Source organism: Dendrobates tinctorius, unplaced genomic scaffold (assembly GCF_039654945.1).
Source record: "Dendrobates tinctorius isolate UK_male_01 unplaced genomic scaffold, ASM3965494v1 ptg000012l, whole genome shotgun sequence".
Lineage (NCBI taxonomy): Eukaryota > Metazoa > Chordata > Amphibia > Anura > Dendrobatidae > Dendrobates > Dendrobates tinctorius.
This window is the reverse complement of record NW_027361680.1, coordinates 15,537,852-15,559,212: the sequence shown is the minus strand read 5'-3', so window position 1 is coordinate 15,559,212 and position 21,361 is coordinate 15,537,852. Positions and strand designations below refer to the sequence as shown.

At 56.7% G+C, this 21,361-nt stretch overlaps 1 protein-coding gene across 1 annotated transcript in view; it reads right to left on the bottom strand.

The window, feature by feature from the left end:
• Positions 1 to 3,341: 3,341 nt before the first annotated feature.
• Positions 3,342 to 21,361, bottom strand: part of NTMT2 (N-terminal Xaa-Pro-Lys N-methyltransferase 2) — a 395,867-nt gene continuing 377,847 nt past the window's right edge. Inside the window, exon 4 of the mRNA XM_073558015.1 lies at positions 3,342 to 3,667. Coding sequence (XP_073414116.1) covers positions 3,411 to 3,667 — 257 coding nt within the window. The 3' untranslated portion in view covers positions 3,342 to 3,410. The remainder of the gene's footprint in view (positions 3,668 to 21,361) is intronic.

The window sequence follows — 21,361 nt, the reverse complement described above, 5'->3', positions numbered from 1 at the left end:
CTGTGACATCTCCCATTGAAGTTAACGGGCTCGGTACCGAGTACCCCATGGCCCATCAGGCGCGTCACTGCCAAAACCAATATATTCGATATGTTTATATTAATAGTAATTTTCTATTATGTGTTATAAATTAATCTATTATATATGATATGGACCCTATATATGCTTGATGTCTGTTATTTGTAATTATTTTGTATTTTTTGCACATGGGATGTGGCTTGATAGTGATTTGTGTTTGCTGTAGCTCCACACTATTTAAAGCTGGCACTTTGCATTGGTGTGTATACTTGACAAAGATCTCTTTGATCGAAACGTATCATGCTATGGTGGAATAAAGTTTTTTCACTTTTGAGTCTACACCTGGATGGAGCGCTGTTCCTTTTTGATCATTGTTCACAGCTGTGACCTGGGAGTCAGAAATGTTTCCAAAGGTATTCCCCATGATGTTCCCATGTCATTTGAACTCTGTTCCCATCGATTTCAGACGTTTTTAGACATAAAAGGACCCCCAGAGGGCAGGTTCGCACTGGGGGACCGGAGGATCCTCTGGTGGGCCAGGGCCCACCCCTAACACCAGCTCTTGCTTCCTTCATTAGTGCCTGCCCTGCATGCTCATAGCATGCACCAAGCGGTGCACACTTTCGACTGAAACTGCACTCATCAAAGTGACCAATGACCTTCTGACAGCAAAACGTAAGGTTACCACTCTCTGCTCATTCTTCTTGACGTATCTGCAGCTTTCGATACTGTTGACCACCATCTCCTACTCTCTAGGCTCCAGTCACTAGGCATTAAGGACACTGCTCTCTCCTGGCTCTCTTCCCATCTCTCTGACCGCTCCTTCAGTGTTTTGTTCTCTGGCTCCACTTCATCTCCTCTTCCTCTTGTTGTCAGGGTACCTCAGGGCTCAGGCCTTGGCCCCCTTCTCTCCTCTCTATACACAGCCCCAATTGGACAGACCATCAGCAGATTTGGCTTTCAGTACCATCTTTATGCGGATGACACACAACTATACACATCATTCCCCGACCTTGCCCCCTCTGTACTACAGAACGCCAGTGATAGTCTGTCCGCAGTCTCCAATATCATGTCCACTCTCTATCTGAGACTCAACCTCTCCAAAACTGAACTTCTTCTGCTCCCACCGTCTACTAACCTCCCTAAATCTGACATTTCCTTCTCCGTGGGTGGTACCACAATAGCACCCCGGCAGCAGGCGCGCTGTCTAGGCGTTATGTTTGACACCAATCTCTCCTTCACATCCCATATACAATCTCTTGCCCGCTCTTGCCGCTTACACCTAAAGAACATCTCTAGAATCCGCCCTTTTCTCACCATGGATACAACAAATACCCTCACTGTAGCATTGATCCACTCCCGCCTGGATTACTGCAACGCTCTATTAATTGGCCTCCCTGTCACTTGACTATCCCCTCTCCAGTCCATACTTAATGCAGCGGCCAGGGTCTTCCATCTGGCTAATCGGTACTCGGACGTGTCCGCTCTTCGTCAGTCATTACTCTGGCTACCCATTCATTATAGGATCCAATTCAAAGTACTTGTTCTCACCCACAAAGCTCTCCACGGTGCGGCACCACCCTACATCTCCTCCCTCATTTCTGTCTATCAGCCTAGCCAATCGCTGCACTCTGCAAACGACTTTCGACTAACCTTTGCACTAATCTGTACCTCCCACTCCTGACTCCAAGACTTCTCCCATGCTGCTCCTATCCTCTGGAATGCTCTACCCAAAGAAATTAGGACTAACCACAATTTGCATAGTTTTAGGCGCTCCCTCAAAACACATTTGTTCAGAGCGGCTTATCACGTTCACTAATCAAAGTCATTCTATGTGTAAGTGTGCGTGTGTAGCCCATTCACTATCTCCATCCATCCTTCACTCCCTCAAGATGGCTGGACCTTCATTGTAAATATATAATTGTAAATACACACCTGTACTCTGTATCTCCTTCACCTCATTGTAGACTGTAAGCTCTCATGAGCAGGGTCATCTTATTTCATCTTATTTTGCTTTAATTATTGTATTATTAACGTTGTTACTTATGGCTTGTGTTTTGAAACTGCTAAACTGTAAAGCGCTGCGGAGTATTTTGGCGCTATATAAGTAAAGATTATTATTATTATTATTGTATAGCCAGCACCAGCAGGCAGGCTGCACAAGTGATGTGATGTGATGTGAAGTGAAGGGCAGCTCCTTCACATCACCTGCCGCCGGCTTCTCCTACTGTGCCAGGAGAGCTGTGCGTGCATGCCGACCCTCACTTCAGCCAGCACAGTCAGAGTATATAGTGGATATATCATCTCTAATTTGTGGTGCAGTATATAGAGGATCGGTCTGCTCTCCCGTGTGGTGCAGTATATAGAGGATCTGTCAGCTCTCGTGCGTGGTGTAGTATATAATACTTATATTTGGCTCGTTACTCAGGTCGAGCACCCGAGCGATCCTATTTGCTCCACCAGAGCAATGAGCACCTGAGCATTTTAGTGGAGTATAATACACATAGAGTTACAGTTAATTAATAGGACACAGTGGGGAGGAATTGTGGGGTCGTGTGTATATATAGCCGGGTCAGAGGTGCAGACAGCAACCATGATGAAGGACAGAGTCCTTTGAAACGCGTCCGTTTTGGGCCCTCTCGCGCACCCGTCGCTGAGTTCTGGTGATGTCACCCAGACCACTCCCCCACCAACCTCACCACTGCACCATGGCGCTTCTGGCCAGAGTGCATCCCGGTTCTCCTACTCCAGCACACGGAGGGAACCGGTAGCCACGGGAGGATGCTCCCCAGGTCTCTTACCCTCGACACAAATCTTGTACTATTACTGGACACCCAGCATGTGTATCGCGCCCACCGCTATCCAACTAAGCAGCATATGATTACTTTTCACTTATGTACTCTTTGGTGACCGCTCACACGCAGGACCAGCACATATATCCAGGGTTGAAGCCTGGCAATATATTTCTGTATGCCATCACCTTATAAGCCTCTAGTTTACCTGTGATTGCATACAGTACATATACTTTACATCAAGGACTGTAGCGCGGTATTTTTCCACTTATCTTCATGCTCACTTTGACTGAATAAGCACAGAAACTTTCTAGATACCAGTTACTTCAGCTCATTTTCTACCTGAGAGCGCCAGTGGGTTCTATCCATTCCTGTGTTTACCATAGGAAGAAACCTAATATTTTAATTTGTGCCAAATTAATGAATTGCTTGTGTCATTTTCATGAATTTGGAACTAAAAACGGCAACTAATATCTCAAGACAAAAAAGGAAAGTGACTTAAATAAAAACGTAAATGATGAAACAAGGCAATAGAGTTTTCCTATTTTTCTATTTTCATCTAATGAGTTACTTCTATGAAGCCCAAAGAAGAATGAACATCTACTGTATAGCAAGCATCCAAATAGGAACACATAGATCTGGGAAACCCTGTTGTCTTTCTTCTGCAATAATTGACATTCCAGTCTTCTTAATGATGTTTCTTAATATATGAATGTCTCTGATCACGCTGCTGTCAATGGGATCAAGCCTGCATCCTTCCCTTGCTACATTATCTTTCAAAACAATAATTCCATTGTCTTTTAAAGCATTTTTGCAACGTAGCAGAAACACTAGTAGATCCTTGTCTGTCAGGTAACCTTAAAAAAAGAGAGAAAAAAAAAACAGAAGCAAAATGTTAAGAGTAATTAAACAAAAGATCTCTAATAAAGACAATACTATAATTAAACTGTTGACAGTGCAGTTTGCCACAGTTCACTGTAAAATACTATATGGTGTAAGAGGACTTGGTTATTCTGGATGTAAGATAAGAGTGAGCCCCCAAGTTACTTGGACAACCCCTTCCTAAATGCCCAGGTCCCCAAAGTAAAATTAGAAAAGCTTATACTAGCCTCTCACATTGCTGGCATTCTACTAATGGCAGCACTCACAACTAGATGGGCCATTAGTAGAATGCCAGCTGAAGGAAATATATGGTGCTTGAACAGCGATGCCAGCTTTACAGCAGTGTATCAGGTGTCGACTGTAAGAAAGTAAAGTTAGAATATGAATGTTGTGTTAAGCCACTTTGGCACATTCGGCACCTCAGTAGCCACTTTGGCCACTTGGTAGCCACTTAAGCCATGTTGACACATGCTGCCACTTTGCCTCGGGGGCCACCTTTGCGCTCCGGGCCCCTCAGGGGCCACTTTGGCACACTGGGCTTCTAAAGCCACTTTGGCGTCCGACTCAGTGATGGCGAACCTTGGCACACCAGCTGTTGGAGAACTACAACTCCCAGCATGCCTCAACTGCTGACTCAACTGCTGAAGGTTGCAAGGGCATGCTGGGAGTTGTAGTTTTACAACAGCTGGAGTGCCAAGGTTAGCCATCACTGGGTGGGGCTTTTCAGAAACCATTGGCGCTCTGCGCCTTTAAGACCTTGAATCAGCGATCTGTCAGCTTCAATTAGCTAATACGGTTCATGTGTGGAAGCTGCATTTGTATAGCTGTCATCTTTGTAAGGTCACTGCACCTGCGCTGTGGCTTCAATCCATGTCAGTTGGGGGTCATGGAAAGGTCGCCATTAATTCCTATGGGAAAATTTTTACTTAAAATGCGATTATTTAAAAAACTACAAATTGGATCGACTCCAAAAATACATAGCACACCTGTTCCCACCGAGGGCTTCGAAACGCCGCCTGAACGGGGTCTCTGCGTCGAGCGGTTTGGGCCGCATTAATTGCAGAAAACGCAGAGAAGAAGTAGAATAAAAACTAGATGTGTATTTCCTGAAGGAAGTACAGATAGTGCTTTGAAATGGTGCCCGGGCTGCCCCTTTAAGAGAGACTTGCCTGCTGCCCCTGCAAGACTTTCAACTCAGGATCTGTTTTACCTGTGGGTGCCTCTCAGGGGCCACTTTGACCTGTGGGGCCCCTCAGGGTCTGATTTGGTGGGTGGGGCACCTCAGGGCTTGAATTGGTGGACGGGATCCCTCAGGGTCCGATTTTGTGGCCGGGGCCCGTCAGGGTCAGATTTTGTGGGTAGGGCCCCTCAGGGTCTGATTTTGTGGGTGGAGCCCCTCTGGGTCCAATTTGGTGGGCGGGGCCACACTGGGTCCGATATTGGTGGGCGGGGTCACTCTGGGTCCAATTTGTTGGGCAGGGCCCCATAGTGACCAAATTGGTGGGTGGGGCCACTCTGGGTCTGATTTTGTAGGAGGGGCCACTCTGGGTCCGATTGGTGGACAGGGCCCCATAGGGTCCGATTTGGTGGGCAGGGCCACTCTGGGTCCGATTGGTGGACGGGGTCCCATAGGGTCCGATTTGGTGGGCAGGGCCATGCTGGTTCTGATTTTGTGGGCGGGGCCACTCTGGGTCCGATAGATGGATGGGGCCCCATAGGGTCTGATTTGGTGGGCGGGGTGGCTCAGCCTCTGATTTGTAAGCCAGGGTCAATCAGCCTCCGATTTGGAGGCCAGGGTCAATCAGCCTCCGATTTGGAGCCTGGGGTCACTCAGCTTTTGATTTGGCGCGCCGGCCCTTTAAGACACATTTTGGTGCGCCGGCCCTTTAAGAATCACTTTGTTGCGTCGGCCTTTTAAGAGCCAGTTTGGCTCACTGGGCTTCAAAATCCACTTTGGCGGACATTCTCTCTCAGGGGCATGCGACATGTGATGAAGCTAGATTTGCATTTGTGCTGTGGGTTTCGCTTTAAGAGCTGAAATTACCTGGCAGAAGCTGTGTCCTGGGGGGGTCATGTAAAGTTCGTAGGCGTTGGCATAGTAACTGGGTCTGCCTGCGCATATCAATGAGCTTAACTGCCATTTGAATCGCCTCAGGGCATGTTTTCCCTGTGGCAAAATTTTCCATTGAAATGCAATGAGACAGTGCATTCCAAAGACGGGAAAATTTTTTTCAAGCGCAAATTGCGCAAAAACTACAAATCCGATCCACACGAAAATTACTTAGCACACCACTCGTGGATGCTGGCTTCGAAACGACACCTCAATGGAGTTTGTAGGTGTAGCGGTTCGGGCCGCATTAATTGCGGAAAAGCAACTGAATAAGCCCCTTTTAGAGAGACTTGACTGCTGCCCCTGCAAGACTTTCAACTCAGGATCTGTAATAACTGTGGGTGCCTCTCAGGGGTCACTTTGGCCTGTGGGGCCCCCCGGGTCTGAATTCGTGGGTGGCTCCCCTCAGGATCCGATTCAGTGACCTGGGCTCCTCCAGGCTTGAATTGGTGGGCAGGACCCCTCAGAGTCCGATTAGGTGGGCGGGACCCCTCAGGGTCCGATTTTGTGGGTGGGGCCCCTCAGGGTCTGATTTTGCGGTTGGGGCCCCTCAGGGTCCGATTTTGTGGCCGGGGCCCCTCAGGGTCTGATTTTGTGGCCGGGGCCCCTCAGGGTCCGATTTTGTGGCCGGGGTCCCTCAGGGTCCGATTTTGTGGTTGGGGCCCCTCAGGGTCCGAATTTGTGGCCGGGGTCCCTCAGGGTCCAATTTGGTGGGCGGGGCCCCTCAGAGTCCGATTTTGTGGGCGGGACCCTCAGGGTCCGATTTTGTGGGTGGGGCCCCTCAGTGTCCGATTTTGTGGGTTGGGTCCCTCATGGTCCGATTTTGTTGCCGGGGCCCCTCAGGGTCCGATTTTGTGGCCGGGGTCCCTCAGGGTCCGATTTTGTGGTTGGGACCCCTCAGGGTCCGAATTTGTGGCCGGGGTCCCTCAATGTCCTTTTTAGTGGGTGGGGGCCCTTAAGGTCTGATTTTGTGAGTGTGGCCACTCTGGGTCCAATTTAGTGGGGGGCCCCTCAGGGTCCGATTTGGTGGGCAGGGCCCCTCAGGGTCCGATTTGGTGGGTGGTTCCACTCTGGGTCCAATTTAGTGGGGGGCCCCTCAGGGTCCGATTTTGTGGGTGTGGCCCCTCAGGATCCGATTTTGTGGGTAGGGCCCCTCAGGGTCTGATTTTGTGGCCGGGGTCCCTCAGGGTCTGATTTTGTGGCCGGGGCCCCTCAGGGTCTGATTTTGTGGCCGGGGCCCCTCAGGGTCTGATTTTGTGGGTGTGGCCCCTCAGGGTCTGATTTTGTGGGTGGGGCCCCTCAGGGTCTGATTTTGTGGGTGGGGCCCCTCAGGGTCCAATTTGGTGGGCGGGGCCCCTCAGGGTCCAATTTGGTGGGCGGGGCCCCTCAGGGTCCGATTTTCTGGCCGGGACCCCTCAGGGTCCGATTTTGTGGGTTGGGCCCCTCAGGGTCAGATTTTGTGGCTGGGGCCCCACAGGGTCCGATTTTGTGTCCGGGGCCCCTCAGGGTCCGATTTTGTGGTTGGGACCCCTCAGGGTCCGATTTTGTGGTTGGGGCCCCTCAGGGTCCGATTTTGTGGCCGGGGCCCCTCAGGGTCCGATTTTGTGGCTGGGGCCCTTAAGGGTCCGATTTTGTGGCTGAGGCCCCTCAGGATCCGATTTTGTTGGGGCCCCTCAGGGTCTGATTTTGTGGCAGGGGCCCCTCAGGGTCCGATTTTGTGGGTGGGGCCCCTTAAGGTCTGATTTTGTGGGCGGAGCCCCTCTGGGTCCAATTTGGTGGGCGGGACCACTCTGGGTCCGATTTGGTGGGTGGGACCACTCTGGGTTCAATTTGGTGGGCGGAGCCTCTCAGGGTCCGATTTGGTGGGCGCCGGGGCCACTCTGGGACGATTTAGTGGGCGGGGCCCCACAGGGTCCAATTTGGTGGACGGGGCCCCTCAGGGTCTGATATCGTGGGTGGGGCCCCTCAGGATCCGATACGGTGGCCTAGGCTCCTCAGGGCTTGAAATGGTGGACAGGATCCCTCAGTGTCAGATTTTGTGGCCGGGGCCTCTTGGTCCAATTTTGTGGGTGGGACCCCTTAGGGTCCGATATTGTGGGCGGAGCCCCTCTGGGTCCAATTTGGTGGGCGAGGCCCCTCAGGGTCCGGTTTGGTGGGCGGGGCCCCTCAGGGTCCGGTTTGGTGGGCAGGTCCTCTCTGGGTCCGATTTGGTGGGTGGGGCCACTCTGGGTAAGATTTGGAGGCTGGGTCGCTCAGCCTTCGATTAGGAGGCCGGGGTCGATGAGCTTCCGATTTGGAGGTCGAGGTCAAAGAGCCTCCGATTTGGAGGCCGGGGTCGATGAGCTTCCGATTTGGAGGCTGGGGTCATTGAGCCTTCTATTTAGAGGCCAGGGTGGCTCAGCCGCCGATTTGGAGGCCGGGGTCGCTCAGTCTCCGATTTAGACCCCAGGGTCGATCAGCATCCGATTTGGAGGCTGGGGTCGCTCAGCCTCCGATTTGGAGAACGGGGTCGCTCAGCCTCCGATTTGGAGGCCCTGGTGGCTCAGCCTCCGATTTGCAGGCCGGGGTGGCTCAGGGTCCGATTTGGAGGACGGTTTGGCTCAGCATCTGATTTGGAGGCCGGGGTGGCTCAGCCTCCGATTTGGAGGCCGGGGTCGATCAGCCTCCAATTTGGAGGAAGGTTTGGCTCAGCCTCTGATTTGGAGGACGGGGTTGCTCAGCCTCCGATTTGGAGGCCGGGGTGGCTCAGCCTCCGATTTGGAGGCCAGGGTGGCTCAGCCTCCGATTTGGAGGCCGGGTTGGCTCAGACTCCGATTTGGAGGCCGGGGTCAGTCAGCCTCCGATTTGGAGTGTTTGATTTGGTGGGTGGGGCCCCTCAGGATCTGATTCCTTGGCCTGGGCTCCTCAGGGCTTGAATTGTTGGCCGGGATCCCTCAGGCTCCTATTTTGTGGGTGTGGCCCCTCAGGGTCCGATTTTGAGGGTGTGGCCTCTCAGGGTCCGATTTTGTGGGTGTGGCCCCTCAGGGTCTGATTTTGCGGGTGTGGCCCCTCAGGGTCCGATTTTGCGAGTGGGGCCCCTCAGGGTCCAATCTTGTGGCCGGGGCCCCTCAGGGTCCGATTTGGCGGGCAGGTCCCCTCAGAGTCCGATTAGGTGGGCGGGGCCCCTCAGGGTCCAATTTTGTGGCCGGGGCCCCTCAGGGTCCGATTTTGTGGGTGGGGCCACTCTGGGTCAGATTTGTTGGGTGGTGCCACTCTGGGTCCGTTTTGTTGGGCGGTGCAACTCAGGGTCCGATTTGGTGGGCGGGGCCCCTCAGGGTCCGATTTGGTGGGCAGGTCCCCTCTGGGTCCGATTAGGTGGGCGGGGCCCCTCAGGGTCCAATTCGGTGGGCCGGGCCCCTCAGGGTCCAATTTGGTGGGCGGGGCCCCTCAGGGTCCGATTTTGTGGCTGGGGCCCCACAGGGTCCGATTTTGTGTCCGGGGCCCCTCAGGGTCCGATTTTGTGGCTGGGGCCCTTAAGGGTCCGATTTTGTGGCCGAGGCCCCTCAGGGTCCGATTTTGTTGGGGCCCCTCAGGGTCTGATTTTGTGGCAGGGGCCCCTCAGGGTCTGATTTTGTGGGTGGGGCCCCTTAAGGTCTGATTTTGTGGGCGGAGCACCTCTGGGTCCAATTTGGTGGGGGGGACCACTCTGGGTCCGATTTGGTGGGCGGGACCACTCTGGGTCCGATTTGGTGGGCGGGACCACTCTGGGTTCAATTTGGTGGGCGGGGACTCTCAGTGTCCGATTTGGTGGGTGGGGCCACTTTGGGTCCGATTTAGTGGGCGGGGCCACTCTGGGTCCGATAGATGGATGGGGCCCCATAGGGTCTGATTTGGTGGGCGGGGTGGCTCAGCCTCTGATTTGTAAGCCAGGGTCAATCAGCCTCCGATTTGGAGGCCAGGGTCAATCAGCCTCCGATTTGGAGCCTGGGGTCCTCAGCTTTCGATTTGGCGCGCCGGCCCTTTAAGACACATTTCGGTGCGCCGGCCCTTTAAGAATCACTTTGTTGCATCGGCCTTTTAAGAGCCAGTTTGGCTCACTGGGCTTCAAAATCCACTTTGGCGCACATTCTCTCTCAGGGGCATGCGTCATGTGATGAAGCTAGATTTGCATTTGTGCTGTGGGTTTCGCTTTAAGAGCTGAAATTATCTGGCAGAAGCTGTGTCCTGGGGGGTCATGTAAAGTTCGTAGGCGTTGGCATAGTAACTGGGTCTGCCTGCGCATATCAATGAGCTTAACTGCCATTTGAATCGCCTCAGGGCATGTTTTCCCTGTGGCAAAATTTTCCATTGAAATGCAATGAGACAGTGCATTCCAAAGACGGGAAAAATTTTTTCAAGCGCAAATTGCGCAAAAACTACAAATCCGATCCACACGAAAATTACTTAGCACACCACTCGTGGATGCTGGCTTCGAAACGACACCTCAATGGAGTTTGTAGGTGTAGCGGTTCAGGCCGCATTAATTGCGGAAAAGCAACTGAATAAGCCCCTTTTAGAGAGACTTGACTGCTGCCCCTGCAAGACTTTCAACTCAGGATCTGTAATAACTGTGGGTGCCTCTCAGGGGTCACTTTGGCCTGTGGGGCCCCCCAGGTCTGAATTGGTGGGTGGCGCCCCTCAGGATCCGATTCAGTGACCTGGGCTCCTCCAGGCTTGAATTGGTGGGCAGGGCCCCTCAGAGTCCGATTTGGTGGGTGGGACCCCTCAGGGTCCGATTTTGTGGGTGGGGCCCCTCAGGGTCTGATTTTGCGGTTGGGGCCCCTCAGGGTCCGATTTTGTGGCCGGGGCCCCTCAGGGTCCGATTTTGTGGCCGGGGCCCCTCAGGGTCCGATTTTGTGGCCGGGGTCCCTCAGGGTCCGATTTTGTGGTTGGGGCCCCTCAGGGTCCGAATTTGTGGCCAGGGTCCCTCAGGGTCCAATTTGGTGGGCGGGGCCCCTCAGAGTCCGATTTTGTGGGCGGGACCCTCAGGGTCCGATTTTGTGGGTGGGGCCCCTCAGTGTCCGATTTTGTGGGTTGGGTCCCTCATGGTCCGATTTTGTTGCCGGGGCCCCTCAGGGTCCGATTTTGTGGCCGGGGTCCCTCAGGGTCCGATTTTGTGGTTGGGACCCCTCAGGGTCCGAATTTGTGGCCGGGGTCCCTCAATGTCCTTTTTAGTGGGTGGGGGCCCTTAAGGTCTGATTTTGTGAGTGTGGCCACTCTGGGTCCAATTTAGTGGGGGGCCCCTCAGGGTCCGATTTGGTGGGCAGGGCCACTCAGGGTCCGATTTGGTGGGTGGTTCCACTCTGGGTCCAATTTAGTGGGGGGCCCCTCAGGGTCCGATTTTGTGGGTGTGGCCCCTCAGGGTCCGATTTTGTGGGTAGGGCCCCTCAGGGTCTGATTTTGTGGCCGGGGTCCCTCAGGGCCTGATTTTGTGGCCGGGGCCCCTCAGGGTCTGATTTTGTGGCCGGGGCCCCTCAGGGTCTGATTTTGTGGGTGTGGCCCCTCAGGGTCTGATTTTGTGGGTGGGGCCCCTCAGGGTCTGATTTTGTGGGTGGGGCCCCTCAGGGTCCAATTTGGTGGGCGGGGCCCCTCAGGGTCCGATTTTCTGACCGGGACCCCTCAGGGTCCGATTTTGTGGGTTGGGCCCCTCAGGGTCAGATTTTGTGGCTGGGGCCCCACAGGGTCCGATTTTGTGTCCGGGGACCCTCAGGGTCCGATTTTGTGGTTGGGACCCCTCAGGGTCCGATTTTGTGGTTGGGGCCCCTCAGGGTCCGATTTTGTGGCCGGGGCCCCTCAGGGTCCGATTTTGTGGCTGGGGCCCTTAAGGGTCCGATTTTGTGGCTGAGGCCCCTCAGGATCCGATTTTGTTGGGGCCCCTCAGGGTCTGATTTTGTGGCAGGGGCCCCTCAGGGTCCGATTTTGTGGGTGGGGCCCCTTAAGGTCTGATTTTGTGGGCGGAGCCCCTCTGGGTCCAATTTGGTGGGCGGGACCACTCTGGGTCCGATTTGGTGGGTGGGACCACTCTGGGTTCAATTTGGTGGGCGGAGCCTCTCAGGGTCCGATTTGGTGGGCGCCGGGGCCACTCTGGGACGATTTAGTGGGCGGGGCCCCACAGGGTCCAATTTGGTGGGCGGGGCCCCACAGGGTCTGATATCGTGGGTGGGGCCCCTCAGGATCCGATACGGTGGCCTAGACTCCTCAGGGCTTGAAATGGTGGACAGGATCCCTCAGTGTCAGATTTTGTGGCCGGGGCCTCTTGGTCCAATTTTGTGGGTGGGACCCCTTAGGGTCCGATATTGTGGGCGGAGCCCCTCCGGGTCCAATTTGGTGGGCGGGGCCCCTCAGGGTCCGGTTTGGTGGGCGGGGCCCCTCAGGGTCCGGTTTGGTGGGCAGGTCCTCTCTGGGTCCGATTTGGTGGGTGGGGCCACTCTGGGTAAGATTTGGAGGCTGGGTCGCTCAGCCTTCGATTAGGAGGCTGGGGTCGATGAGCTTCCGATTTGGAGGTCGAGGTCAAAGAGCCTCCGATTTGGAGGCCAGGGTCGATGAGCTTCCGATTTGGAGGCTGGGGTCATTGAGCCTTCTATTTAGAGGCCAGGGTGGCTCAGCCGCCGATTTGGAGGCCGGGGTCGCTCAGTCTCCGATTTAGACCCCAGGGTTGATCAGCATCCGATTTGGAGGCTGGGGTCGCTCAGCCTCCGATTTGGAGAACGGGGTCGCTCAGCCTCCGATTTGGAGGCCCTGGTGGCTCAGCCTCCGATTTGCAGGCCGGGGTGGCTCAGGGTCCGATTTGGAGGACGGTTTGGCTCAGCATCTGATTTGGAGGCCGGGGTGGCTCAGCCTCCGATTTGGAGGCCGGGGTCGATCAGCCTCCAATTTGGAGGAAGGTTTGGCTCAGCCTCTGATTTGGAGGACGGGGTTGCTCAGCCTCCGATTTGGAGGCCGGGGTGGCTCAGCCTCCGATTTGGAGGCCAGGGTGGCTCAGCCTCCGATTTGGAGGCCGGGTTGGCTCAGACTCCGATTTGGAGGCCGGGATCAGTCAGCCTCCGATTTGGAGTGTTTGATTTGGTGGGTGGGGCCCCTCAGGATCTGATTCCTTGGCCTGGGCTCCTCAGGGCTTGAATTGTTGGCCGGGATCCCTCAGGCTCCTATTTTGTGGGTGTGGCCCCTCAGGGTCCGATTTTGAGGGTGTGGCCTCTCAGGGTCCGATTTTGTGGGTGTGGCCCCTCAGGGTCTGATTTTGTGGGTGTGGCCCCTCAGGGTACGATTTTGCGAGTGGGGCCCCTCAGGGTCCAATCTTGTGGCCGGGGCCCCTCAGGGTCCGATTTGGCGGGCAGGTCCCCTCAGAGTCCGATTAGGTGGGCGGGGCCCCTCAGGGTCCAATTTTGTGGCCGGGGCCCCTCAGGGTCTGATTTTGTGGGTGGGGCCACTCTGGGTCAGATTTGTTGGGTGGTGCCACTCTGGGTCCGTTTTGTTGGGCGGTGCAACTCAGGGTCCGATTTGGTGGGCGGGGCACCTCAGGGTCCGATTTGGTGGGCAGGTCCCCTCCGGGTCCGATTAGGTGGGCGGGGCCCCTCAGGGTCCAATTCGGTGGGCCGGGCCCCTCAGGGTCCAATTTGGTGGGCGGGGCCCCTCAGGGTCCGATTTTGTGGCTGGGGTCCCACAGGGTCCGATTTTGTGTCCGGGGCCCCTCAGGGTCCGATTTTGTGGCTGGGGCCCTTAAGGGTCCGATTTTGTGGCCGAGGCCCCTCAGGGTCTGATTTTGTGGGTGGGGCCCCTTAAGGTCTGATTTTGTGGGCGGAGCAGCTCTGGGTCCAATTTGGTGGGGGGGACCACTCTGGGTCCGATTTGGTGGGCGGGACCACTCTGGGTCCGATTTGGTGGGCGGGACCACTCTGGGTTCAATTTGGTGGGCGGGGCCTCTCAGGGTCCGATTTGGTGGGTGGGGCCACTCTGGGTCCGATTTAGTGGGCGGGGCCCCACAGGGTCCATTTTGGTGGGCGGGGCCCTCAGGGTCTGATTTCGTGGGTGTGGCCCCTAGGGATCCGATTTGGTGGCCTGGGCTCCTCAGGCCTTGAAATGGTGGACAAGATCCCTCAGGGTCAGATTTTGTGGCTGGGGCCTCTCAGTCCGATTCTGTGGGTGGGGCCTCTTAGGGTCCGATTTTGTGGGCGGAGCCCTTCTGGGTCCTATTTGGTGGGCGGGGCCCCTCTGGGTCCGATTTGGTGGGCGGGGCCACTCAGTGTCCAGTTTGGTGGGCAGGGCCTCTCTGAGTCCGATTTGGTGGGTGGGGCCACTCTGGGTAAGATTTGGAGGCTGGGGTCGCTCAGCCTCCGTTTTGGAGGCCGGGGTCGATGAGCTTCGATTTGGAGGCCGAGGTCAAAGAGCCTCTGATTTGGAGGCTGGGGTCGTTGAACCTCCGATTTGGAGGCTGGGGTCAATGAGCCTCCGATTTGGAGGCTGGGGTCGCTCAGCCTCCGACTTGGAGGCCGGGGTGGCTCAGCCTTCGATTTGGAGGCCGGGGTGGCTCAGCCTCCTATTTGGAGCCTGGGGTGGCTCAGCCTCCTATTTGGAGGCCAGGGTGGCTCAGCCTCCAACTTGGAGGCCGGGGTAGCTTAGCCTCCGATTTGGAGGCCGGGGTGGCTCAGCCTCCGATTTGGAGGCTGGGGTGGCTCAGCCTCCGATTTGGAGGCCGGGGTGGCTCAGCCTCTGATTTGGAGGCCGGGGTGGCTCAGCCTCCGATTTGGAGGCCGGGGTGGCTCAGCCTCCGACTTGGAGGCCGGGGTGGCTCAGCCTTCGATTTGGAGGCTGAGGTGGCTCAGCCTCCTATTTGGAGGCCGGGGTGGCTCAGCATCCAATTTGGAGGCCGGAGTAGCTCAGCCTCCGATTTGGAGGCCGGGGTGGCTCAGCCTCCGATTTGGAGGCTGGGGTGGCTCAGCCTTCTATTTGGAGGCCGGGTGGCTCAGGGTCCAATTTTGTGACCGGGGCCCCTCAGGGTACGATTTTGTGGGTGGGGCCACTCTGGGTCAGATTTGTTGGGTGGTGCCACTCTGGGTCCGTTTTGTTGGGCGGGGCCCCTCAGGGTCCGGTTTGGTGGGCAGGTCCTCTCTGGGTCCGATTTGGTGGGTGGGGCCACTCTGGGTAAGATTTGGAGGCTGGGTCGCTCAGCCTTCGATTAGGAGGCTGGGGTCGATGAGCTTCCGATTTGGAGGTCGAGGTCAAAGAGCCTCCGATTTGGAGGCCGGGGTCGATGAGCTTCCGATTTGGAGGCTGGGGTCATTGAGCCTTCTATTTAGAGGCTAGGGTGGCTCAGCCGCCGATTTGGAGGCCGGGGTCGCTCAGTCTCTGATTTAGACCCCAGGGTCGATCAGCATCCGATTTGGAGGCTGGGGTCGCTCAGCCTCCGATTTGGAGAACGGGGTCGCTCAGCCTCCGATTTGGAGGCCCTGGTGGCTCAGCCTCCGATTTGCAGGCCGGGGTGGCTCAGGGTCCGATTTGGAGGACGGTTTGGCTCAGCATCTGATTTGGAGGCCGGGGTGGCTCAGCCTCCGATTTGGAGGCCGGGGTCGATCAGCCTCCAATTTGGAGGAAGGTTTGGCTCAGCCTCTGATTTGGAGGACGGGGTTGCTCAGCCTCCGATTTGGAGGCCGGGGTGGCTCAGCCTCCGATTTGGAGGCCAGGGTGGCTCAGCCTCCGATTTGGAGGCCGGGTTGGCTCAGACTCCGATTTGGAGGCCGGGGTCAGTCAGCCTCCGATTTGGAGTGTTTGATTTGGTGGGTGGGGCCCCTCAGGATCTGATTCCTTGGCCTGGGCTCCTCAGGGATTGAATTGTTGGCCAGGATCCCTCAGGCTCCTATTTTGTGGGTGTGGCCCCTCAGGGTCCGATTTTGAGGGTGTGGCCTCTCAGGGTCCGATTTTGTGGGTGTGGCCCCTCAGGGTCTGATTTTGTGGGTGTGGCCCCTCAGGGTACGATTTTGCGAGTGGGGCCCCTCAGGGTCCAATCTTGTGGCCGGGGCCCCTCAGGGTCCGATTTGGCGGGCAGGTCCCCTCAGAGTCCGATTAGGTGGGCGGGGCCCCTCAGGGTCCAATTTTGTGGCCGGGGCCCCTCAGGGTCCGATTTTGTGGGTGGGGCCACTCTGGGTCAGATTTGTTGGGTGGTGCCACTCTGGGTCCGTTTTGTTGGGCGGTGCAACTCAGGGTCCGATTTGGTGGGTGGGGCCCCTCAGGGTCCGATTTGGTGGGCAGGTCCCCTCCGGGTCCGATTAGGTGGGCGGGGCCCCTCAGGGTCCAATTCGGTGGGCCGGGCCCCTCAGGGTCCAATTTGGTGGGCGGGGCCCCTCAGGGTCCGATTGTGTGGCTGGGGCCCCACAGGGTCCGATTTTGTGTCTGGGGCCCCTCAGGGTCCGATTTTGTGGCTGGGGCCCTTAAGGGTCCGATTTTGTGGCCGAGGCCCCTCAGGGTCCGATTTTGTTGGGGCCCCTCAGGGTCTGATTTTGTGGCAGGGGCCCCTCAGGGTCTGATTTTGTGGGTGGGGCCCCTTAAGGTCTGATTTTGTGGGCGGAGCAGCTCTGGGTCCAATTTGGTGGGGGGACCACTCTGGGTCCGATTTGGTGGGCGGGACCACTCTGGGTCCGATTTGGTGGGAGGGACCACTCTGGGTTCAATTTGGTGGGCGGGGCCTCTCAGGGTCCGATTTGGTGGGTGGGGCCACTCTGGGTCCGATTTAGTGGGCGGGGCCCCACAGGGTCCATTTTGGTGGGCGGGGCCCTCAGGGTCTGATTTCGTGGGTGTGGCCCCTAGGGATCCGATTTGGTGGCCTGGGCTCCTCAGGCCTTGAAATGGTGGACAAGATCCCTCAGGGTCAAATTTTGTGGCTGGGGCCTCTCAGTCCGATTCTGTGGGTGGGGCCTCTTAGGGTCCGATTTTGTGGGCGGATCCCTTCTGGGTCCTATTTGGTGGGCGGGGCCCCTCTGGGTCCGATTTGGTGGGCGGGGCCACTCAGTGTCCAGTTTGGTGGGCAGGGCCTCTCTGAGTCCGATTTGGTGGGTGGGGCCACTCTGGGTAAGATTTGGAGGCTGGGGTCGCTCAGCCTCCGTTTTGGAGGCCGGGGTCGATGAGCTTCGATTTGGAGGCCGAGGTCAAAGAGCCTCTGATTTGGAGGCTGGGGTCGTTGAACCTCCGATTTGGAGGCTGGGGTCAATGAGCCTCCGATTTGGAGGCTGGGGTCGCTCAGCCTCCGACTTGGAGGCCGGGGTGGCTCAGCCTTCGATTTGGAGGCCGGGGTGGCTCAGCCTCCTATTTGGAGCCTGGGGTGGCTCAGCCTCCTATTTGGAGGCCAGGGTGGCTCAGCCTCCAACTTGGAGGCCGGGGTAGCTTAGCCTCCGATTTGGAGGCCGGGGTGGCTCAGCCTCCGATTTGGAGGCTGGGGTGGCTCAGCCTCCGATTTGGAGGCCGGGGTGGCTCAGCCTCCGATTTGGAGGCCGGGGTGGCTCAGCCTCAGATTTGGAGGCCGGGGTGGCTCAGCCTTCGATTTGGAGGCTGAGGTGGCTCAGCCTCCTATTTGGAGGCCGGGGTGGCTCAGCATCCAATTTGGAGGCCGGAGTAGCTCAGCCTCCGATTTGGAGGCTGGGGTAGCTCAGCCTCCGATTTGGAGGCCGGGGTGGCTCAGCCTCCGATTTGGAGGCTGGGGTGGCTCAGCCTTCTATTTGGAGGCCGGGTGGCTCAGGGTCCAATTTTGTGACCGGGGCCCCTCAGGGTACGATTTTGTGGGTGGGGCCACTCTGGGTCAGATTTGTTGGGTGGTGCCACTCTGGGTCCGTTTTGTTGGGCGGTGCTACTCAGGGTCCGATTTGGTGGGCGGGGCCCCTCAGGGTCCGATTTGGCGGGCAGGTCCCCTCAGGTTCCGATTAGGTTGGCGGGGCCCCTCAGGGTCCAATTTGGTGGGCGGGGCCCCTCAGGGTCCAATTTGGTGGGTTGGGCCCCTCAGGGTCCGATTTTGTGGCTGGGGCCCCACAGGGTCCGATTTTGTGTCCGGGGCCCCTCAGGGTCCGATTCTGTGGTTGGGACCCCTCAGGGTCCGATTTTGCGGTTGGGGCCCCTCAGGGTCCGATTTTGTGGCCGGGGCCCCTCAGGGTCCGATTTTGTGGCTGGGGCCCTTAAGGGTCCGATTTTGTGGCCGAGGCCCCTCAGGGTCCGATTTTGTTGGGGCCCCTCAGGGTCTGATTTTGTGGCAGGGGCCCCTCAGGGTCCGATTTTGTGGGTGGGGCCCCTTAAGGTCTGATTTTGTGGGCGGAGCCCCTCTGGGTCCAATTTGGTGGGGGGACCACTCTGGGTCCGATTTGGTGGGCGGGACCACTCTGGGTTCAATTTGGTGGGCGGGGCCTCTCAGGGTCCGATTTGGTGGGCGAGCCACTCTGGGTCCGATTTAGTGGGCGGGGCCTCACTGGGTCCGATTTGGTGGGTGGGGCCCCTCAGGGTCTGATTTCGTGGGTGGGGCCCCTCAGGATCCGATTCTGTGGCCTGGGCTCCTCAGGGCTTGAAATGGTGGACAAGATCCCTCAGGGTCAGATTTTGTGGCTGGGCCCTCTCAGTCCGATTTTGTGGGTGGGGCCTCTTAGGGTCCGATTTTGTGGGCGGAGCCCTTCTGGGTCCTATTTGGTGGGCGGGGCCCCTCTGGGTCCGATTTGGTGGGCGGGGCCCCTCAGTGTCCGGTTTGGTGGGCAGGGACTCTCTGAGTCCGATTTGGTGGATGGGGCCACTCTGGGTAAGATTTGGAGGCTGGGGTCGCTCAGCCTCCGATTTGGAGGCCGGGGTCGATGAGCTTCCGATTTGGAGGCCGAGGTCAAAGAGCCTCCGATTTGGAGGCTGGGGTCGTTGAACCTCCGATTTGAAGGCCGGGGTCGCTCAACCTCCGATTTGGACCCCAGGGTCAATCAGCCTCCGATTTGGAAGCTGGGGTCGCTCAGCCTCCGATGTGGAGGCCGGGGTCGCTCAACCTCCGATTTGGACCCCAGGGTCAATTAGCCTCTGATTTGGAGCCTGGGGTCACTCAGCCTCCAATTTGGAGGCCTGGGTCGCTCAGCCTCCGACTTGGAGGCTGGGGTGGCTCAGCCTTCGATTTGGAGGCCTGGGTGGCTCAGCCTCCGATTTGGAGCCTGGGGTGGCTCAGCCTCCTATTTGGAGGCCGGGGTGGCTCAGGCTCCGATCTGGAGGCCGAGGTGGCTCAACCTCCGATTTGGAGGCCGGGGTCGGTCAGCCTCTGATTTGGAGGCCGGGGTCGGTCAGCCTCCGATTTGGAGGCCTGGGTCGATCAGCCTCCAATTAGGAGGCCAGGAGTGGCTCAGCCTCCGATTTGGAGCCTGGGGTCACTCAGCTTTCGATTTGGCGCGCCGGCCCTTTAAGACTCATATTAGTGCGCCAGCCCTTTAAGAATCACTTTGGCGCGTCGGCCGTTTTAGAGACAGGGTGGCTCACTGGGCTTCTAAATCCACTTTGGCGCACATTCTCTCTCAGGGGCATGCGTCATGTGATGAAGCTAGATTTGCATTTGTGCTGTGGGTTTCGCTTTAAGGCCGGGGTCACACTAACCGACACAAAATACGGTCAGTATTTTACATGCGTAATATGGATGAATGGCCCCTAAATAGTGCTCCGTATGTCATCCGTGATCAAGGTGTGGTCGCGTATTTTGTAATCCGTATGGCATCCGTATGGCGAGATTTTCTCGCAGGCTTGCAAAATGGACATATAATGGAGCCCTATGACAGGGTTTCTAAACAGAATCTAAAGAATAGATATAGACATATAGAATGCATATATATATATATATGTATTCTATGTGTCTATATCTATTCTTTTGTTTCTTTATTAAACCTGTCAGTGTGCGTTTACTGTATAGCGCACAGAATTGCAGCCTTTGCTAAAAGACACCGGGTGCATATTTCACGCAAGTCACATGTGTGGTCCGTGTGTAATCCGTATTTTTTGCGCACCCATAGACTTGCATTGGCGTACTACGGTCGTAGTATGCTGACAATCGCAGCATGCTACGATTGACACGGACCGTAGAATACGGATGAGATATATAAGGCTGGTGCGAGGGACCCCATAGAGAATCATTGGTTCATGTCTAATGCGTGCTTTTAGCGCCTCTCACTCGGCCATATTCCTCACCAGTGTGACCCCGGCCTAAGAGCTGAAATCATCTGCCAGAAACTTTGTCCTGGAGAGTTCATGTGACGTTCGTAGGCATTGGCATAGTAACTGGGTCTGCCTGCGCATATCAATGAGCTTAACTGCCATTTCAGGGCATGTTTTGTCTATAGCAAAATTTCCCCATTCAAATGCATTGAGACAGTGCATTCCAATGACGGGAAAAAAAATTTTCTAACGCAAATTGCGCAAAAACTACAAATCCGATCGACACGAAAAATACTTAGCACACCTCTCGTGGACGCTGGCTTTGAAACGACACCTCAACGGAGTCTGTGCGTGTAGCGGTTCGGGCCGCATTAATTGCGGACATCAACTGAATAATAAAAAGAACTAGATGTGTATTTCCTGAAGGAAGTACAGATAGTGGTTTGAAATGGTACCTGGGATGCCCTTTAAGAGTGACTTGCCTGCTGCCCCTGCAAGACTTTCAACTCAGGATCTGTTTTAAGTGTGGGTGCCTCTCAGGGGCCACTTTGGCCTCAGGGTCTGATTTGGTGGGTGGAACCCCTCAGGATCCGATTCGGTGGCCTGGGCTCCTCAAGGTTTGAATTGGTGGCTGGGATCCCTCAGGGTCCAATTTTGTGGGTGTGGACTCTCAGGGTCCGATTTTATGGGTGTGGCCCCTCAGGATCCGATTTTGTGGGTGGGTCCCCTCAGGGTCCGATTTTGTGGGTGGGGCCCCTCAGGGTCCGATTTTGTGGCCGGAGCCCCTCAGGGTCCGGGTCCGATTTTGTGGCCGGGGCCCCTCAGGGTCCGATTTTGTGGCCAGGGCCCCTCAGGGTCTGATTTTGTGGGTGGGGGCCCTCTGGGTCCGATTTTGTGGTTGGGGCCCCTCAGGGTCCGATTTTGCGGCCTCAGCCTCTCAGGGTCCGATTTTGTGGTTGGGGCCCCTCAGGATCTGATTTTGTGGCCGGGGTCCCTCAGGGTCCGACTTTGTGGCCGGGGCCCCTGAGGGTCCAATTTTGTGGGTGGGGCCCCTCAGGGTCCGATTTTGTGGTTGGGGCCCCTCAGGATCCGATTTTGTGGGTGGGGCCCCTCAGGATCCGATTTTGTGGTTGGGGCCCCTCAGGGTCCGATTTTGTGAGTGGGGCCCCTCAGGGTCCGATGTTGTGGCCGGGGCCCCTCAGGGTCTGATTTGGTGGGCGGGGCTCCTCACGGTCCGATTTGGTGGGCATGGCATCTCTCGGTCCGATTTAGTGGGCAGTGCCCCTCAGGGTCCGATTTGGTGGGCGGGGCCCCTCTGCTTCCGATTTGGTGGGCGGGGCCCTTCATTATCCGATTTGGTGGACGGGGTCACTCTGGGTCCGATTTGGTGGACGGAGCTCCTCAG